The 15,482-nt window shown below is 37.5% G+C and overlaps 1 protein-coding gene across 3 annotated transcripts in view; it reads left to right on the forward strand.

Annotated features, from left to right (window-relative positions):
- NBAS (NBAS subunit of NRZ tethering complex) overlaps window positions 1-10,605 on the forward strand; it is a 196,028-nt gene extending 185,423 nt beyond the window's left edge. For all 3 annotated transcript variants that reach the window (XM_075049114.1, XM_075049116.1, XM_075049115.1), the window contains one exon: window positions 9,824-10,605. In XM_075049114.1, the coding sequence (XP_074905215.1) occupies window positions 9,824-10,099 (276 nt within the window). In that variant the 3' untranslated portion in view covers window positions 10,100-10,605. The remainder of the gene's footprint in view (window positions 1-9,823) is intronic.
- The last annotated feature ends 4,877 nt before the right edge of the window (window positions 10,606-15,482 follow it).

A 15,482-nucleotide genomic window follows, 5' to 3' on the forward strand; every position in this document is an offset into this window, starting at 1 on the left:
TAACTCTTTTCTGAGACACTCAAAGTAGGCAAACATTCCCCTGTTTCTGCAGGAGCTTTCTAGGGCAGGGCCTCTTCTCTAGTTACATTAATTGCCACAAATTTTTGAGATTCCTTGGTTGCAACAAATGGTGCAATCCTATCCCCTACTTTCACACCATCCTCTGTTCCCTGTGAAGGGTATTCTGCATCCTGCCCTTCCCAAGATTCTGCCTTAAGTCTCCCCTCCTCGCTTATTCCTGCTCTTGTGCTGTGTCTTTCCTTCTTATTCTGCACATTGTATTCCAGAGGCTTTCTCTTTTTGCATCCATTGGATAGCTGGAGAAATGATTTATCTCCTTTCTGGAACACAGCAGTAAAGACCAGTCAGAGAAGCAATAGATCTGGAAGCATAGGCTCCATCTCAGATGTTGCTAATTTTCCTTCAAAAGGACGTAGTTACCAAAATGGAGGAAGCACCAGCTCTTTTAACCTGTTCTCTACGAACATTTTAAATGGTAGCATGGAAGGTGGCAGGGTCCATTACATGTAATATGCATCTGCTTGTATCAAAATTCCAATATCATAGTTAGCATCCAGTATGAATTTGGAGTATTTCCTAGTTCAGTTTGGCATTCTAAGAAAGAACCACAGGTTTTTATGAGGGTGTTCCTAGTCCCCTTTCTTTATACAAATCAACCACAAATTTTCTGAATTTTCCGCAAAACATAATTTTATAAATATTAACCACCAAAACGATAGTAGATTATCTTTAGTATATTGATAGTTTTCTTTTACCACCTGCAATTTTAAATTTTGTGTCTGCAAAGCAAAGCTTTTTTGTAACTGGTTTTAAACAAGATGATCTCATTGAAAAGCAAGTGGGCATCTGATATATGCATGCACTTTCTCATCTATATGTTCTTGTTAACCTTTTAAAATTGGCTTTTTTGTTAACAGATGAAAGCTGCTGTGTGACTAGCTCTGAAGCTTGCCAGCAGGAATTTGTGTCCGAGTACATTTTATTTAACTATTTTTAAAGCATAATGCTGTGCAGTAGCACTTCCTGAATGGTTACTAATTGTATTACTTTCTTAACTGGCCTTTTCTTTCTAGCGTGCTATGGCTTTCAATTTTCTACACTCTAGGTTGATTACGTTATATTGGAGTTTTAGGACCAGGAACCATGTTATCTTCTTACTAATATAAAGCACTTTGTACACTTGTGCATGCCTAAAATAACAACTCTTTTTGGCCTTCTTATGCAGGACACAGCTTGATAAGTTGTTTCTAGTTTTTCCTTTGAAATTCAGTATTAATTTGAGCATGTAGTTCTGTAAGAGTGCTGGATAACCTAGAATTTTCAAAGCATTTAGCTTTCGTCTAAGTTTCATCTTAAGTCAATGAAAATTTAATATTGACTTCATTACATCAGGCATAGAGCTTAGCCAGTACCTTGAATATGACATTCTGCTGCCAGTTTAGAAAAGCAGGTAGTACAGAAGAGTGCAATGCTGAATTTAAAAGCTGTTCTTATATTGTTCAGGAAAGTATCTCTTACTCTTTGTTTTGTATGCATCTCATGACTACATTAGTTGGTGCTGTACTAAAAGTGCACATATTGCTTAGCTATGTCAATGTTGTTTATTCAGTATAATTTTGTATGCATACCTTTTGCTTTTTAAAAACAGTATTTGGACTGTTAATGCTTTTTGTAGAATTCTTAATGAATTTTTCATAGGAAGCCCATTTCTGCTTACGTTAAACAGGAAAAGGACAAATAACATCTGGCAAAGGGAAATCATAGCTATTGATTCCCTGACATAGTGCTAACACAGCTCACAAACATGGCTGTGAGAAAAATACAGCACTTGCTTGCTGATACGATATATTAGTTAGCCATTTGTTGTATGTTGCTGACAGCTTTATGGATGTTTACAGTTAAGGATGATGCTGAAGTGCTGATACGAGGAATTGTATAGCTTTTGCCTGTAATAAAACAACCAAGATTTTGTGTAAGCTTTTTTGAAATTGCAGACCTCTCTTTTTATTGTGTATCTTTTTATAAACTGCCACTTGTCTTTTGGATAACAGAAATAACTATTCTTCCTCTGTGTTGTGTAGTGTGTGAATAATTTTTAAAAGCAGTTTACCTAAATAAGGCTATTACTGACAATAGGGCTCAGATTTTGCCCTTAAGAGTCAGATTGTTTTTGAGAAGGGTTTCAGTGTTGTATGTTCACTTGGATATCTTTCAAAGATTAAGACTGGGTTTTATACTTCTGACAGAACAATTAAATATTCTGCTACTTGTTGGTAGTTATACTGTTAAAACAGCTAATAAATGGGAGTTAATACAATCAGTGCAAATACTTCTCCAATCAAGGCTTTAATAGAAACTAGAACTAGAAAATGGTTTTAGTTAATCTAAAATAAAACCTTAGCTCCGTTTGCATACTACACTTTCGATGAAGTACTGAGACTACCTTTACAACATGATTTATTGAAAAATGTAATATGAAAAATCAAAGAATGTGTGAAATGTTGGAATTTCCAGTGTTCTCCAGTGTCATATGCCATTTACGGCTAGTCACTTGATGTGGCTTACCTTTAAAAGAAATCTTGGTAAATTATGAGTATATAAGCTAATGGTGATTATGGTAAAATATCTTTCTCTAGTTTATTTTTCTAGGTTGTTTTTTTTTTTAATATATATATATCTATCTCTTTTCCCCTTATTTATTTGTCCTATAGCTATAGACTCCAATGAGGAGTAAAATGAAAAGCATTTTCACCTCCAGTAGTAGTGAAGAGCTAATACTCTGGGAAATAACAGGTTCAGTTCTTTTCTGCTATTACATCAGCAGCAGCTCTTAACTTTCCATTAGTATCCATGTTTCATAATGCATGGATGTTATAATGCATAAGTTATGGATGAAATATTGCCTATTGCTAATACCAGAACCTCTAGACACCTGCATAAACAATGCTGATGAGGAACTGTGCAGACCCTGACTTGCCCCTTAGGCAAAAGGTAATGCCTGACCTGCTCTTGCTTTTCTGAAATTCTCAGTACAGGAGAGATCTTTTTTTTTTATTCCCCCCTACCCCCGGTACACTGCATCATAGCAAGTATAGGTACAATGTCCATGTAGGCTGTATTAGCAACCAGAAGAAATACTGGATGCTGATATGTGCCCTTGGTCTTGGGGAGCAGATCCACAAAATTCTTGCATTCATGGTCGCATGAATTTGTGGAGGCCTCGGTGGTTTATCAGTAAAGCCTTCTAGATGTCTCAAATTCCTTCTCTGAGGAGGAGCTCCTGCTGAGAAGAGCTGCCACCTGTGGCAAAGCTGATCTTCACCCACCTATTTCACACACAAGCTTTCTTAAAAATTTTGCAGGCTCCCTGGCTCTGCATGCCCAGGGCACCTGCTGCCTTGGTAGAGCTGGGTGCCTCAAGCCTGAGCCCATTTGCAGTTTCTAACATCCGTGTGCTGATGGCAAAGCCCCAGGCAGGCATGCTTAATAGTTATGCACTGACAGCACCCAGTTCAGCGAAAGACACAAACTGTCATTCTGATTCAGAAATACAGCAGTTAGCGTAGGGGTGAATACAGGTTGTACAGGGAAACTGATTGAACCCCCCCCACACACACACCCTAAGAGCAGCACTTAGTAGTCTGGGATAAGGCTCCTCCTCATCTTGCTGAAGATGTGCAGAAAGAGTTTAGGACCTGTGGAGACAGAGTGCAAGTGGGTCCTCACTTCTGTTGGCAGAAATCTTGCTGAGACGTGGTTTTCCATCTGTAGATGCAGATCCATTTATAAATTCTGCATTTAAGAGACATATGATAAAATGCACAAGCCCTGTTCAAAGCAGAGTGCTGTAGCACTGCTTCATTGGAAATGAGTGCATCTGTTGCAGTTCTGTTTCTATGCTGTCTCACTTTCTAGATGAGTATGTATGTCTCTAGCAGGGAAGGATATTGATCATCACAGTCTAAAGGAGTGAGCTAGTCATCAGAGATACCACTTGAATGCCTACATCTTGAAAGCAGATTTCAGCCAATGCCTAAATAGGTATGTAAGTCAAGGAAAAAAAAGTCAGGAGTTCCTCTCCTTAGTGTAATTATCCCCATTAGTTCTTTTACTTGTACACGTGCGCATTGTGTGTGAGCACCACACTAAATCTGTACTGTCAAATCCTACTGAAGGAGAGATGGATATGAAAAAGTAAAGCTGCTCCTATTTAAGCCTTCCAGAAGTAACAGATACTACACTAATGAAAAATTCAGCACCCTTAGCATGGAAGTCTAGATAGGCATAATGATTTTTCTCCACCATATATACTCTGAGTGTGTCATTATTGTGGTTTATAGTTTATACACATGTTTATACAATATGGAAAGTGGTTGTGTGTTAACTTGCAGAAGATGCCTGCACATCTGAGACTTGCTTAAACTGCAGTCAGCTGCATCCCGTATCACTGGAACAGTGTTTCTGGGATCAGCGATAAACTTTGCTGGAACCAGTGTTCTAAGGCTTAGTTAGGATCTTGGGATAGCAAGGGCTCTACATGTGCAGGCAGATCAGAAATGAATCATCAATAAGATCTTACCTCTGCTGTCTTCTGAGAAGAAGCAGCTTTTTAACACTGGGATGGTAAGATTGCTTTTTAGTAGTTGTCTTAATTGGGTTTTAATCTCTTGGTTAAACTTGTCAAAAGAGTGATTTTGAGAAAGAAAACATAGTGCATTCCGAGAGTCTGTGTCTACTGTAGCCTAATATTTGGTATGTATGCCAGAAGTATGTACTTGCAGGCAGTCTGCTAATTTAAACATTTTAAATATGATTGAAATCATTGGTAAACAAAAATAACCCTGAAGATTGTTTTGAATTAATATTTTTCAAAAGGTAAAATTTTGAGGATCAAAAGTCCATCTGAAACAGTATCCTGGCTCCAACGGATGGGAGAATTACAAGTGTAGTGAAGAGTAAGAATAGGGCAAATGTATAGGCTCTTTTTGTCATACTACTCTCCCAACTTCCAGTTATTTTTCAGCTCTATGTATTTGCTGACTAAGTAACTGCCAGTGGTTTTCTTTCTCAGTTTTGTCCAGTTTCTCCTTAAATTTGGATGAGCTTTTACATTCTGCAGTATCATTTGCCAAAGAGTTCAACAGTGTAAAAAAAACAACTATATTTTTTTATTTACTCTGAACTTGATCCTACTAGGTTCATTTGATGTTTCATAATTCTTTTTTTAATGACACAATTTGTTTAATCAATTGCTTTGTACTCTAATGATGTTGCTATCTGCTTTATACCCTTTAAGCTGCCTCTATCCTAGATTGGGGAGTCCTAGTTTGCTGAGTCATTCCTTGCACAGACACCATATTATACTTTCTGTGGTGTATTTTTACTTTTAAATATATGCTGTGTGTGTTTACCTTTTATGTCGTTATAGTAATTCTTTGCTTTAATGCATGTTCTAATTTAAAATTAATTTTAAATATATATAGTCTTACGGTACATTTAAATTGATTTAATTTTTTAAAATCTTACAGTTTTATCTAAGCATCACTGCTCAGTGTATCAGCTATCTTAATTAAGGGTTTTAAATATACATTAATTCATTGACAATCTGAATAGTTGTTGGTAAAGAATTTCAGTGTGTGCATTTGTTTTTATGTGTGTGTATTTTGGTGTGTGCATTAAACTAATGACTGTGACTGTCTCTTCATATGCAACTGATACCCAAAACGTTGACATGATCTGTAGTTGCAAAACTGCTAAATAGTAAATCTAGTTTTCACAGCTGCCTATTTTTATACAGATTTTTCATTAAACCTTGGCATCTCTGTTCTTCCCACACCTGTCAGACTCCACTTCGATTGACCAAAGTGTTGCAGAACAGACAGTGGCCTGAGCTGCGTGAAATGCCTTCACAGGGTCTGGTTGCCATCTTGTGCCTCCATCTAGTTGCCTGGAGACAACTACATTACGAAGGTTCCCTCTTTCTGACCAGATCTTCAGACAGCTTTGAAGTCAGAAAATGGGAAATGTTAATCAGTTTAAACCTACTGGGCTATTTGAGCTTAAGGATGAGCTGACAGACACAACCAAGAGTCTTTTGTGCACTCTTTTGTTATGTGTAAAGACGCAATGATCTCATTTATGCCTGAGTACAGATAGGTTGCTCTGTTTCTGTGTTGTATGCGGGCATCTTCATCCCCATAGTATAGCTCAGGTGTATAGCTCAATAGTTTTATGCTAGAAAAGATCTTTCACTTTCAGACTTGGCCTTCTCAAATTCATAGGTTTTTGGCATATGAAATCACACTAATCTATAGGACATTTCGTTAACTGAATAATAGCCTAAAAAACTAATTTAAACCAAACCTCCTATCTTCTGTTAATCTCATTACTGTAATTACTGTTTGTGGTTTATGTTCATAAAATCAAACACTGAAGCCCTGTGTTTGTGTTTTATGTTCATAAAATCAAACACTGAAGCCCTGTGTAAAGTTGCATCCTACGTACAGGTCAAGAATAGAGCACACAGAGCTCAGAGGTGGGACAGAATATCCCTCTGGCCTTCCATTTCAGAAAAGATGAGAGCTGTTTGGATAATGGCTTATTATGCTGTGTGGTATGCTACCAGTTGCCAACACTAGGAATTTTATTTAATCATCAACCTGTCTTCAACAGGAAAACATGATAGTCATTAACATATGACAATTTAAAGGAATTATTAACTAATTAAAGACTTAAAGATTGGACAGCCTAAAGACTGGACATCCCTACAGTTCTTAGGTCCAGCTTACAAAACAGTTCTAAAACTGCTATGCACTGTTGCATTAGCTTTGTAATAATGCATAAGTGTGAAAATGTTGAAGACTTGGAGGAAATCAAGTTTATTTTTAAGATTTCAGTGGAAAGAAAACCACAAATACCTAATGAAGTAATGGAAGAAGTAGCATGAGGGTGAAACAGCAAACTCTCTTCCTGGTTAACATGATAAAGACATTCTGCTTTTCTGGAAAGCTTCTGAAGTTCCAAAGGAAGTGAAAATTGTAAATTAAAAGTAATGATCCTGTGTTATTAGTGGTAAATTGAAGGTAATAGAAAGAGGTATAATAGCTTTTCATGCTACAATATTTCATGTTTTGTCTTTTTCCTTTTTAATTATATTTTATGTTGTGTGGAGTGCATCTTCTCCAAAGTAGAGCAACAAGTTATTCCATTGCTATTGCTTATCACATACATGCTTTCAGTCATCATGCCAGCTTTTCAGCTTTTACACAGAAGCGGAACTTATATTCATTACTCTAAAACTATTTAGATACAATAAAGATCTTTCTTCTAAAGAATTTGTTGTTACTTCAGAGGAAGTTCTTTCTCATGAAGCTAGTTGCACATTTCTCATCCACTTCCATGCAAGGAGCTACCTGGTAGTTCCTCATGAACTCTCCATGTTCCTCTGAGACAAGGGGAGTCAAAAGAATCTCAGTAGATATAATAAAGGGGGATGAAACATGATGTTTAGTACTTACATTGTTGAAATTAGCTGAGGCAGAGACAGTTCTTAATAAGAACTGGCCCCAAGAACCAGCCGATGAGGCAGAGACAGTTCCTGATAAGAAGCAAGACCTGGCCCCAAGAACCAGCCAAGACTGGCCTTGCGGCTTGGCTGAATACCGAGAAACCACTGAGCCTGCGCAAGAAAAGAGGTTACTAGCGGTGATGAAGAGAAGTCGTCTATCTTCATCTCTGCGACCACCAGACAACCACCATAAGGAGGCACTGCACAAGAAAAGAGGTTACTGGCGGTGATGAAGAGGAGTCGTCTGTCTTCATCTCTGCAACCACCAGACGACCACCATAAGGAGGCACTGCGCAAGCGCAGTTGAGAGGAGACTATAGAAATGACTTCTTGAAGCTAATTTTAATATGAAGCAGGGATAGGTCATGCATACGTATAGGCATATTGTGAAACTCTATGTATATGTAACACTTGATTGTATAAATTTGAAGCAAACTGCTGAGTCAGGCGCACACGACTTTGGTGGGACTACCCCCCTGTGCTGCCCAGCACTGAATGAACATACCTACTTTACAATCTCACTGATTGTGGAGTCTGTTTCCGCACGTCACCTCTACGTGCAAATGTAATATTGATTCCTCCAAATAAGATGCCAAACATTGGGAGTCTTGGAATTCCATGCATTCAAGAGAAATTATGTACTTGTTCTAACTTATGCTTTGAGGATCCTGTTTCTGGTTTGACTACCTGTATAGGGAAACTGGAGAGAGTAGTCTCCCACAGTAGATGGTCCATGTTAAATGGTGTGGATGATCTCTCACAGTGTATGTGTCTGAGTAGGTAAGAATTTTTACCAGTACATTTGGTTTTCTGGACTAATAGATCATACTTCGGTTCATTCTTTCTGGAAAAAAAAAACCAACCCAGATTAAAAAATAAACACACCACAACTCTAAATTCACAGTTACATGTTACTAAGAAATGAGTGTGGAAACTTTGTGGGACAGAGAATTGGGTTATAAGCAAGAAGTGCCTGTTGCAGTGTGTTCATGGTGACAACGGTGGGGCAAGGAGTGGATGCAGCCCATTGCACATGAACATGAGAAAGCAAAGCTCTGCACTGTTTTAGCTTGAACTAAAACTGGGAGACAAAGAAATTTTAAATGCTGTCCTGAAAAGAATCAGGGTTAAAATTTTGTGATGCTAATTAGATTAAAAATTGCTTAATTTCAATTTTCAAGTGTCAGTGCCAAATCTCTCAGTATACAGTAGTCATGTTCTGCATAGCAGCTGAACTGGTCTTCAAGGGTACCAAATCACTGGATCACAGGGTCTTTATTACTTGCTGGTACAGAAAATGAAACCGAGGCTAACCAGACAGTTTTGTTTGTTTTGTTTTGTTTTTAACTGAGAGGTTGTTTTGTAAATGTAGCATAATTTGATTAGTTTATTTGTAACTTTTAGGATGCCGTCATTGAAAACTGACTATTGTCTACCTCTCCTTTGGCCCTTTTTTTTTTGTTATATGTATTTGTTTTATTGGACTTTTGAAATGGTAATTCACCTAAGCTGATTAAAACAACACTGCATTTCAAGGAACCCAGGAAAGACATCTCAACAGTAAATGAAATAGAATGTAAAGTATTCTATAGTGTTATTTGTAAAGCTATAGACAAGATTTTCAGGAGAGTGTCTGCTCTCATGTATCAAGTAATCACATTTTTCTGAAGTACACAGGGTGCCTCACAGAGGTAGCAGCTCTGTGCTCCCAATCTTTTAAAAAGTTGTGTTCTTCTGAAAATCTCACCCTTGCTGTGAGTGCTGAAACTCTGGAAAATCTGGTTGAGTCTGCAAATGTTGTCTATCATTAATATGTGGAATGTAATATATTATATTGATATAAAGTGACCAAAATTTAATATACTCTGCTCTGACCTTCCTCAGGGTGTCATTCTTGATATGGAGGTAAATGGTGTGGTCCGTTCTGCACTGAGGCTAAGAACCTGTGAAAAGTCTATAAAGCTGTTCATGTAATCCTAGCCAGGTTGTTAAGCATCCTTATTCCTTAACTTTGTGCAGGTCAAATATTTATATTAATGTGAAAGAGACTGTTAAAGACATACCTTTACATATTCTGACATATGCAAAGTGTGTATCCCTGTTGTTAATCCATACAGAATACTCATCTCACTTTCAAGGTCACACTGTGCAGTTAGAACAGTCACGACATGTTCTGGTTGATGGATGTATCTGGTAATTAATTTTTAATTACTTTGGATTTTTCTTTCTTCATAGGTTGATGATTCCAGTTGTGATGCTGAAATACTTTCCTTGCTCCTCAATGCCAAGTTAGTGGTGAAGTGTGTATCTACTGCCTTCTATCCTCGCCTTATTGACCACTTACTGGCTAACCAGGGAGAAGGAGGCTGGGATGTGGAGGAAATAGCAAAACAACTTAAAGAAGCGGGGTTCAACGTGGAGGCTGGGTCCCTCTTGATGTCTCATCGAGGGACTCATCCTGCACTCAGGACTTTTACTGCTGCCCTCCAGGCTATTCAGCATTGGATCTAAAAATGTTGAATTTGTGGATTTGTCTGCCTTTTTTCTGGAGATCTTACACAAAAGGGAGAAATTGTTGTTCTAGTGAAGTAACAAAGTTAGTTATTACCTATGTTTTGTAGAAAATACAAACAGCACACTTACAGTGAATTCCCATATACTTCTAATAATTTTAAATAAATATTGGTGTGGACCGTATAATTCTGTTATATGACTTGGAAAGCATTGAATCTCATAATCCTTTTCAGATCAAAGTGTTAAATGATTACACTCTGTGACATATAAATGAAACATTAGTAAGCTGGCAGGTTATATACAATTTGTCTTAATTTCTGTAAGTAATTTACTCTTGTCATAATGTAAAACTAATGTAAAAATACAATTATAAAGGCATACGGAGCAAAAAAAAAAATCACAATGAAGAATAATTTCTGAGAATTTCAAAACCTTAAAATTTGATATTGTGCAATGTTGTTACCACAGCTTTTGTTTGCAAGAAATAAAATATTTTGCATTTATCATAGTCTCTCTTCTCTCCTCCTTTTAGACAGATAAATATTTTTTCTTCAGCCCCTTTTTCTGAAATTCGTGTTTCTCCTTAGTGGTGTTTATTCATAAGAACAAGCTGAACTTTAGTGTGCTTGCAGACAGTTCCAGTCTTTGAGGTATTTTCCCCCACAATTTAGGAAGCCCCATCTCAAACCCTAAAGATTTGTTGATAGTTTTTGTGAAGGCACTTTCAAAGTATTTTACTTATATTTTTCCTGAGTTCTGAAAAATTACATAGCTGTATTTATTTCTAAACATCTTTCTTTCTTAATAAGGCAAAGTATTTCTGATTGTTTTCAGAGGTTTTTTAACAAGGGGAGTGTCTCTTTATTACACTGCAGTACCAGAAGTGTTTGATGTTTCCATGTGTTTATAGGAATTTTTTGTTAAAATTAATCTGTAAATCTTTTGCCTAATCTTGTCTTCAGATCTAATTTTGATGTAATAATGTACAGAAACTTTACACATGATAAGATGCATAGGATAATACAGGGTGGAAGCAATCTCTAGAGGTAACGTAATCTAACCTCCTGCTCAAGGCAGGGTTCCTTTATTGTTGGAGCTGGTTGCTCAGGACTGTATTCGGGTCTTCAGAACCTCAAAGGATGATGTTCCACTGCTTCACTCTCCCCATGTTGAAAAACTTTTTATGTTTGTCCTCTTGTTTGACCTTGTCTCATTTCAGCTTCTGCCAGTTGTCTCTCATCCTCCCACTGTGCACATGGTGAAGAGCCTGGCTCCATCATCTTGACAACCTTCTTGTAGGCATTGGGTCCCCCATAGCCTTCCCTCCTCAAAACAAACAAAACCCAGAAGAAGAACACAAAAACTATTCTAGTGCAGCAATTGCAGTTCATAGGTGATTTAACTGGTTGTACCATGCCTACAGTACAGACACTGGTGGTGGATTCCATTAACACCAGTAATATTCAGTCAAAATTTGGCAACAGAGGGATCCAATTCAGGTACCGTTGCTCTGTGCCTCAGTAATAACACTTATCTGAGCTTTCTGCTATTCAGGATGGCCAGCCCCTTCATTATGCAATATAGTAACAAACTGAGTATTACTGAGACAGTAATTTCTAAAATTCTCCTTTTTCCTAAATGTCAGCCTAAGTCATAAGGAAGGAAGAAGAGTGGGTTAAAAGCTTGGAGTAGCTATTTCATTACGAATTTGTATTACCGAATTCTTTTCTAGGCTTCAGGATTTAGAAATGGGTGGTGACATCTGTGGAACCAAAACTGAGTCTTACTAGAACCGTCTTTGACTTGGGATCTGCTTTGTTTTATCAGCTTTTACTGACTGTGCAAATTGTTCAGATGTCAGCCTTACCTCCCTGCTTACATAAGTTTCTTAATAAGATTTTTAACAATGCTTTAATTCAGATTGTTAACTTATTTTTTGTACTTGCTGGTCCCAGCTGTCCTTCAGTGTTTTACAGAAGGCTATCTCATCCATGTATCTGACATACATATCAAATTCAACTTTATATCATTCAGCTATATTGCTTTAAGTCTGGTCTCTTATGTTAGTAGTCCCAAGAGCCCCAGACTAGTAAAACAAAGTATATTGGAATTGCAGAGAAAAGAAAGGAAAATTTTTAAAAAGGTTATGTAACTGGAAATCACAGGCAAACCACAAGGCGTACCACCAGCAAGAAACCCTTGGATTATTCTGTAGAAGATATTTCTGTACTTTACAATGGAGCATTTTGGTCTGCCTGCATGTTTTGTTCTCAGGTTAGTAAGTTCAGTGGTAGATTTTCTGACCATTCTCATTCAGGATCATGAAAAGTTTGTGTTTAGTGTCACTTTGGAGCTGAGCTGTAGATAAAGCTCTAATGAGTGGTGTTGATCTTTTGTCCGGTTTCTGTTTTGCTGGCATTACAAATCCATGATAAATGTTTTCCTTGCAGCCAGGACTACTGATTTATTCTGTATTCAAAACTTTCATCTATAAGAAACAGTTTTAGTATATACATGCAAAATGATCGGCCTACATTAGTGTATGTTCCAAGTAAAATAAAATTTAAGGGGCAGGGGGCGGGGGGGGAAGTGAAAGAAGATAACAAGGATACGTGTATCCCAGTGCCAGCCTTTCAGTATCTTCTATATGGTAGAATAATATTTGAGGCTCTGGGAGTGACCAAGATATACTAGCAAATGCTATTGTGTTGGTTTTGGATTTGTTTTTAAAGGTTAAGAAACTCACCTTGGTATTATTAATAGTACTTAATAAGATCAGTTCAGTTTTGTCAGTTTGTTTAATTTGCAGTTAGGATCTGTTCAGAATACAGCATGAGCTGACTGGTTGTTTTGTTTGGTTTTTTTTTTACCCAAGACAAGTTCATGCTCTCGAGATGCTTGTGCTCCCAAAAGCAGGTGAATAAAGAGTTCATTTGTGTCTCCAGGAGCAATGCTTCCTAGGGCTGTTAATCCTCCTTTGCCTGAAAAAACACTGATAGTGTTTGCATCTTTGACAAGCTTTTTGCTGCCTAGTAAATGCAGCAAAGCAGCAAAATATATCACCTTTCTTTTGGATAAGGAGAACCAGAGATTAGGGAAGAAAGATCATAACTCACGATTTCTTTCTCTGCTGGAAATCGCAAGTGGAGACAGTACATCATTGTAACAGATGCAAAATAGACACTTTTGTATTTATAAACAAACCAGTGCAATTCAATGAGTGGAGTGGCTACATATGATTTGGATATTTTCCTTGTATAATGATTCTGTGATTTGTTGTTTGTGACATTCTGCAGTGTGAAAAGATGCTTTGAGAGGATGGCCATAGAAATAGATACCTTCATCATAGGGGTAACAATTCCTACACTTGCAAGAACACAATAATTTTTCAAATTTGTTTTATTTATCTCTACTTTCCCTTCAAAGGCCAGCAAACTGGGTAGGTACTCTGTGCAAGGTCAGATTTCACAAAACAGTACGCAGACAGTAATTGTACCTCTGTTACCCACAAAACGGGATGCTAAGTGAAACCTTGGGCCCTTTGCTCCCGAGAACGATGGTGGGTTATCACCCAGCCAGCTCTTCTCCCAAAGAGTGTGTTGCTTATGCAGAAGTACAGAATGACAGCAGACCACACAGGAACTGAAGATTTTACCTGCGTTCATCTGTCAGCAGGTGAGTACCGAACAAGAATGCTCTAGCTGGAGAGCAAATCAAGGGCAGGGCAACATTGAAACAGCCACAGCAATTGAAGAAAGTGAAAAAGGGGGCCAAGGCAAGAATTTTGCTAGGGTTATATTTCACTGCACAACACACAGCAAGTAGCATCTAACACCTTGCTGGTTTATCGTACTGATTGATGATAGACTGAGAGATTCTGAAGGAAGGGAATGAACACAAAACTAGAAGTGTTCCACCTTTAAAATGGATTTATTATTGTAGCATTGGCCACCATGTCTGCTACATTTCTTACTTAAAAATTTCCAGGTTCCTAAATTCTAGTATTTTTAAAAGAGAGTACACGTTTTCAGTAAAGCCCTGAGACTTGTCTCACTTTTGAGGTTGTATGATTTGATCTGTATGCCCAACTTGTCATAAACTTGTGTATCAGTAGAGCCACCTCCATTATTTATGTGTTTTCATCTTTCATTTGTTTCAAATTATGTCCATACTTCTTATATCAGAAAAAAATTAAAAACTAAATCACTGTCCACCCTCTCTGTTTTTATGGACTTCTAATAAACGCAGTCTTAGTTGTGTCTTTCCCAGCCTGTTGAGTCCTAGTGCGCTTAGTTATTTCTCTGTAACCTTTGGTCGTCATCTTTATTTATCTCTGTATCTTTCTCAGTATATTTTTTGAGACATGGAAGGGAGGAGCAGAGCTATGCCTTGTATCAAATGTTGCGGACACACCAGAAGTTCATCTAGTGGCATAAAAATGTTTTTCAATTTGATTATTTAACTGTTATGGAGCACTTGAGGTAGTGTTTGTGTAGGATTATTTGTTTTGACCCTGAGCTCTCTTTCCACATTGGTAGCAGTCATCTGAGATTACATTACTTTATATGTTTTTTACAGTTTATTTTAAGATCATTTGTCTCATGTACATCATTGTAGTTACAGATTGAAGTCCATTTACCAGTTGATCACCCAGACAGTATATTTCATGAAGACTTTCAACAGTTTTTCATCCAGCCCTTGTTTGTACTCAAAACCTGGTCTTCATCAGCACTCTTTGACACCTTTACTAGTGGTCCCCTTTTGTAGACACAGAAAATAGTAAACTTGAGTCTCTTGAGCAAGTGCCTGCACTTGAAAACAGCTAGCTCATTTTGCTGAAGTTGAGGCATGTATATAAAAGAAGAGTAGATAAAAGTCCTACAGATGGTCAGGAACAGGCTCGCTCTTTTAGCTTAGTTAAATCATCTGCTGACATGGTTCTGCTCTCCACAAGAGCTCAGTACCTTAAACCCTCATATGTTTGTCCTCAGTGATGCTCTGTTGCACTAGGTGGAGATGGAGTACTGAGTTTCCAGAATGAATGAGCATCCCATCATACAGCAGGAAGACTTAAGCAAGACCGGGTCAGAGTCTCATCTTTCCTTAGTGCTTAGGAGAGTTGGTTTTTAACTACAACCAGTATTTTCAGTAGGTAATTATAACAGCTAATACTTTATAGAAAAAAACAAAACAAAACAAAAAACACCTCTCTAAACCTTTCTGACTACCATGACATTCAGAAACACAAAAATCTTTCTTACTTTGATTTCTTCTTATAGTGATAAATTTCATCTGTCATTTTTCTTTACTTGCTTTGGGGTTGGCTAACAAAGGGGATGGCTTAGTGCACATGCTAATAACTATGCTGTTTGAACAAAGT

The sequence above is a fragment of the Buteo buteo genome, chromosome 17, assembly GCF_964188355.1.
Source record: "Buteo buteo chromosome 17, bButBut1.hap1.1, whole genome shotgun sequence".
In the NCBI taxonomy this organism is placed as follows: domain Eukaryota; kingdom Metazoa; phylum Chordata; class Aves; order Accipitriformes; family Accipitridae; genus Buteo; species Buteo buteo.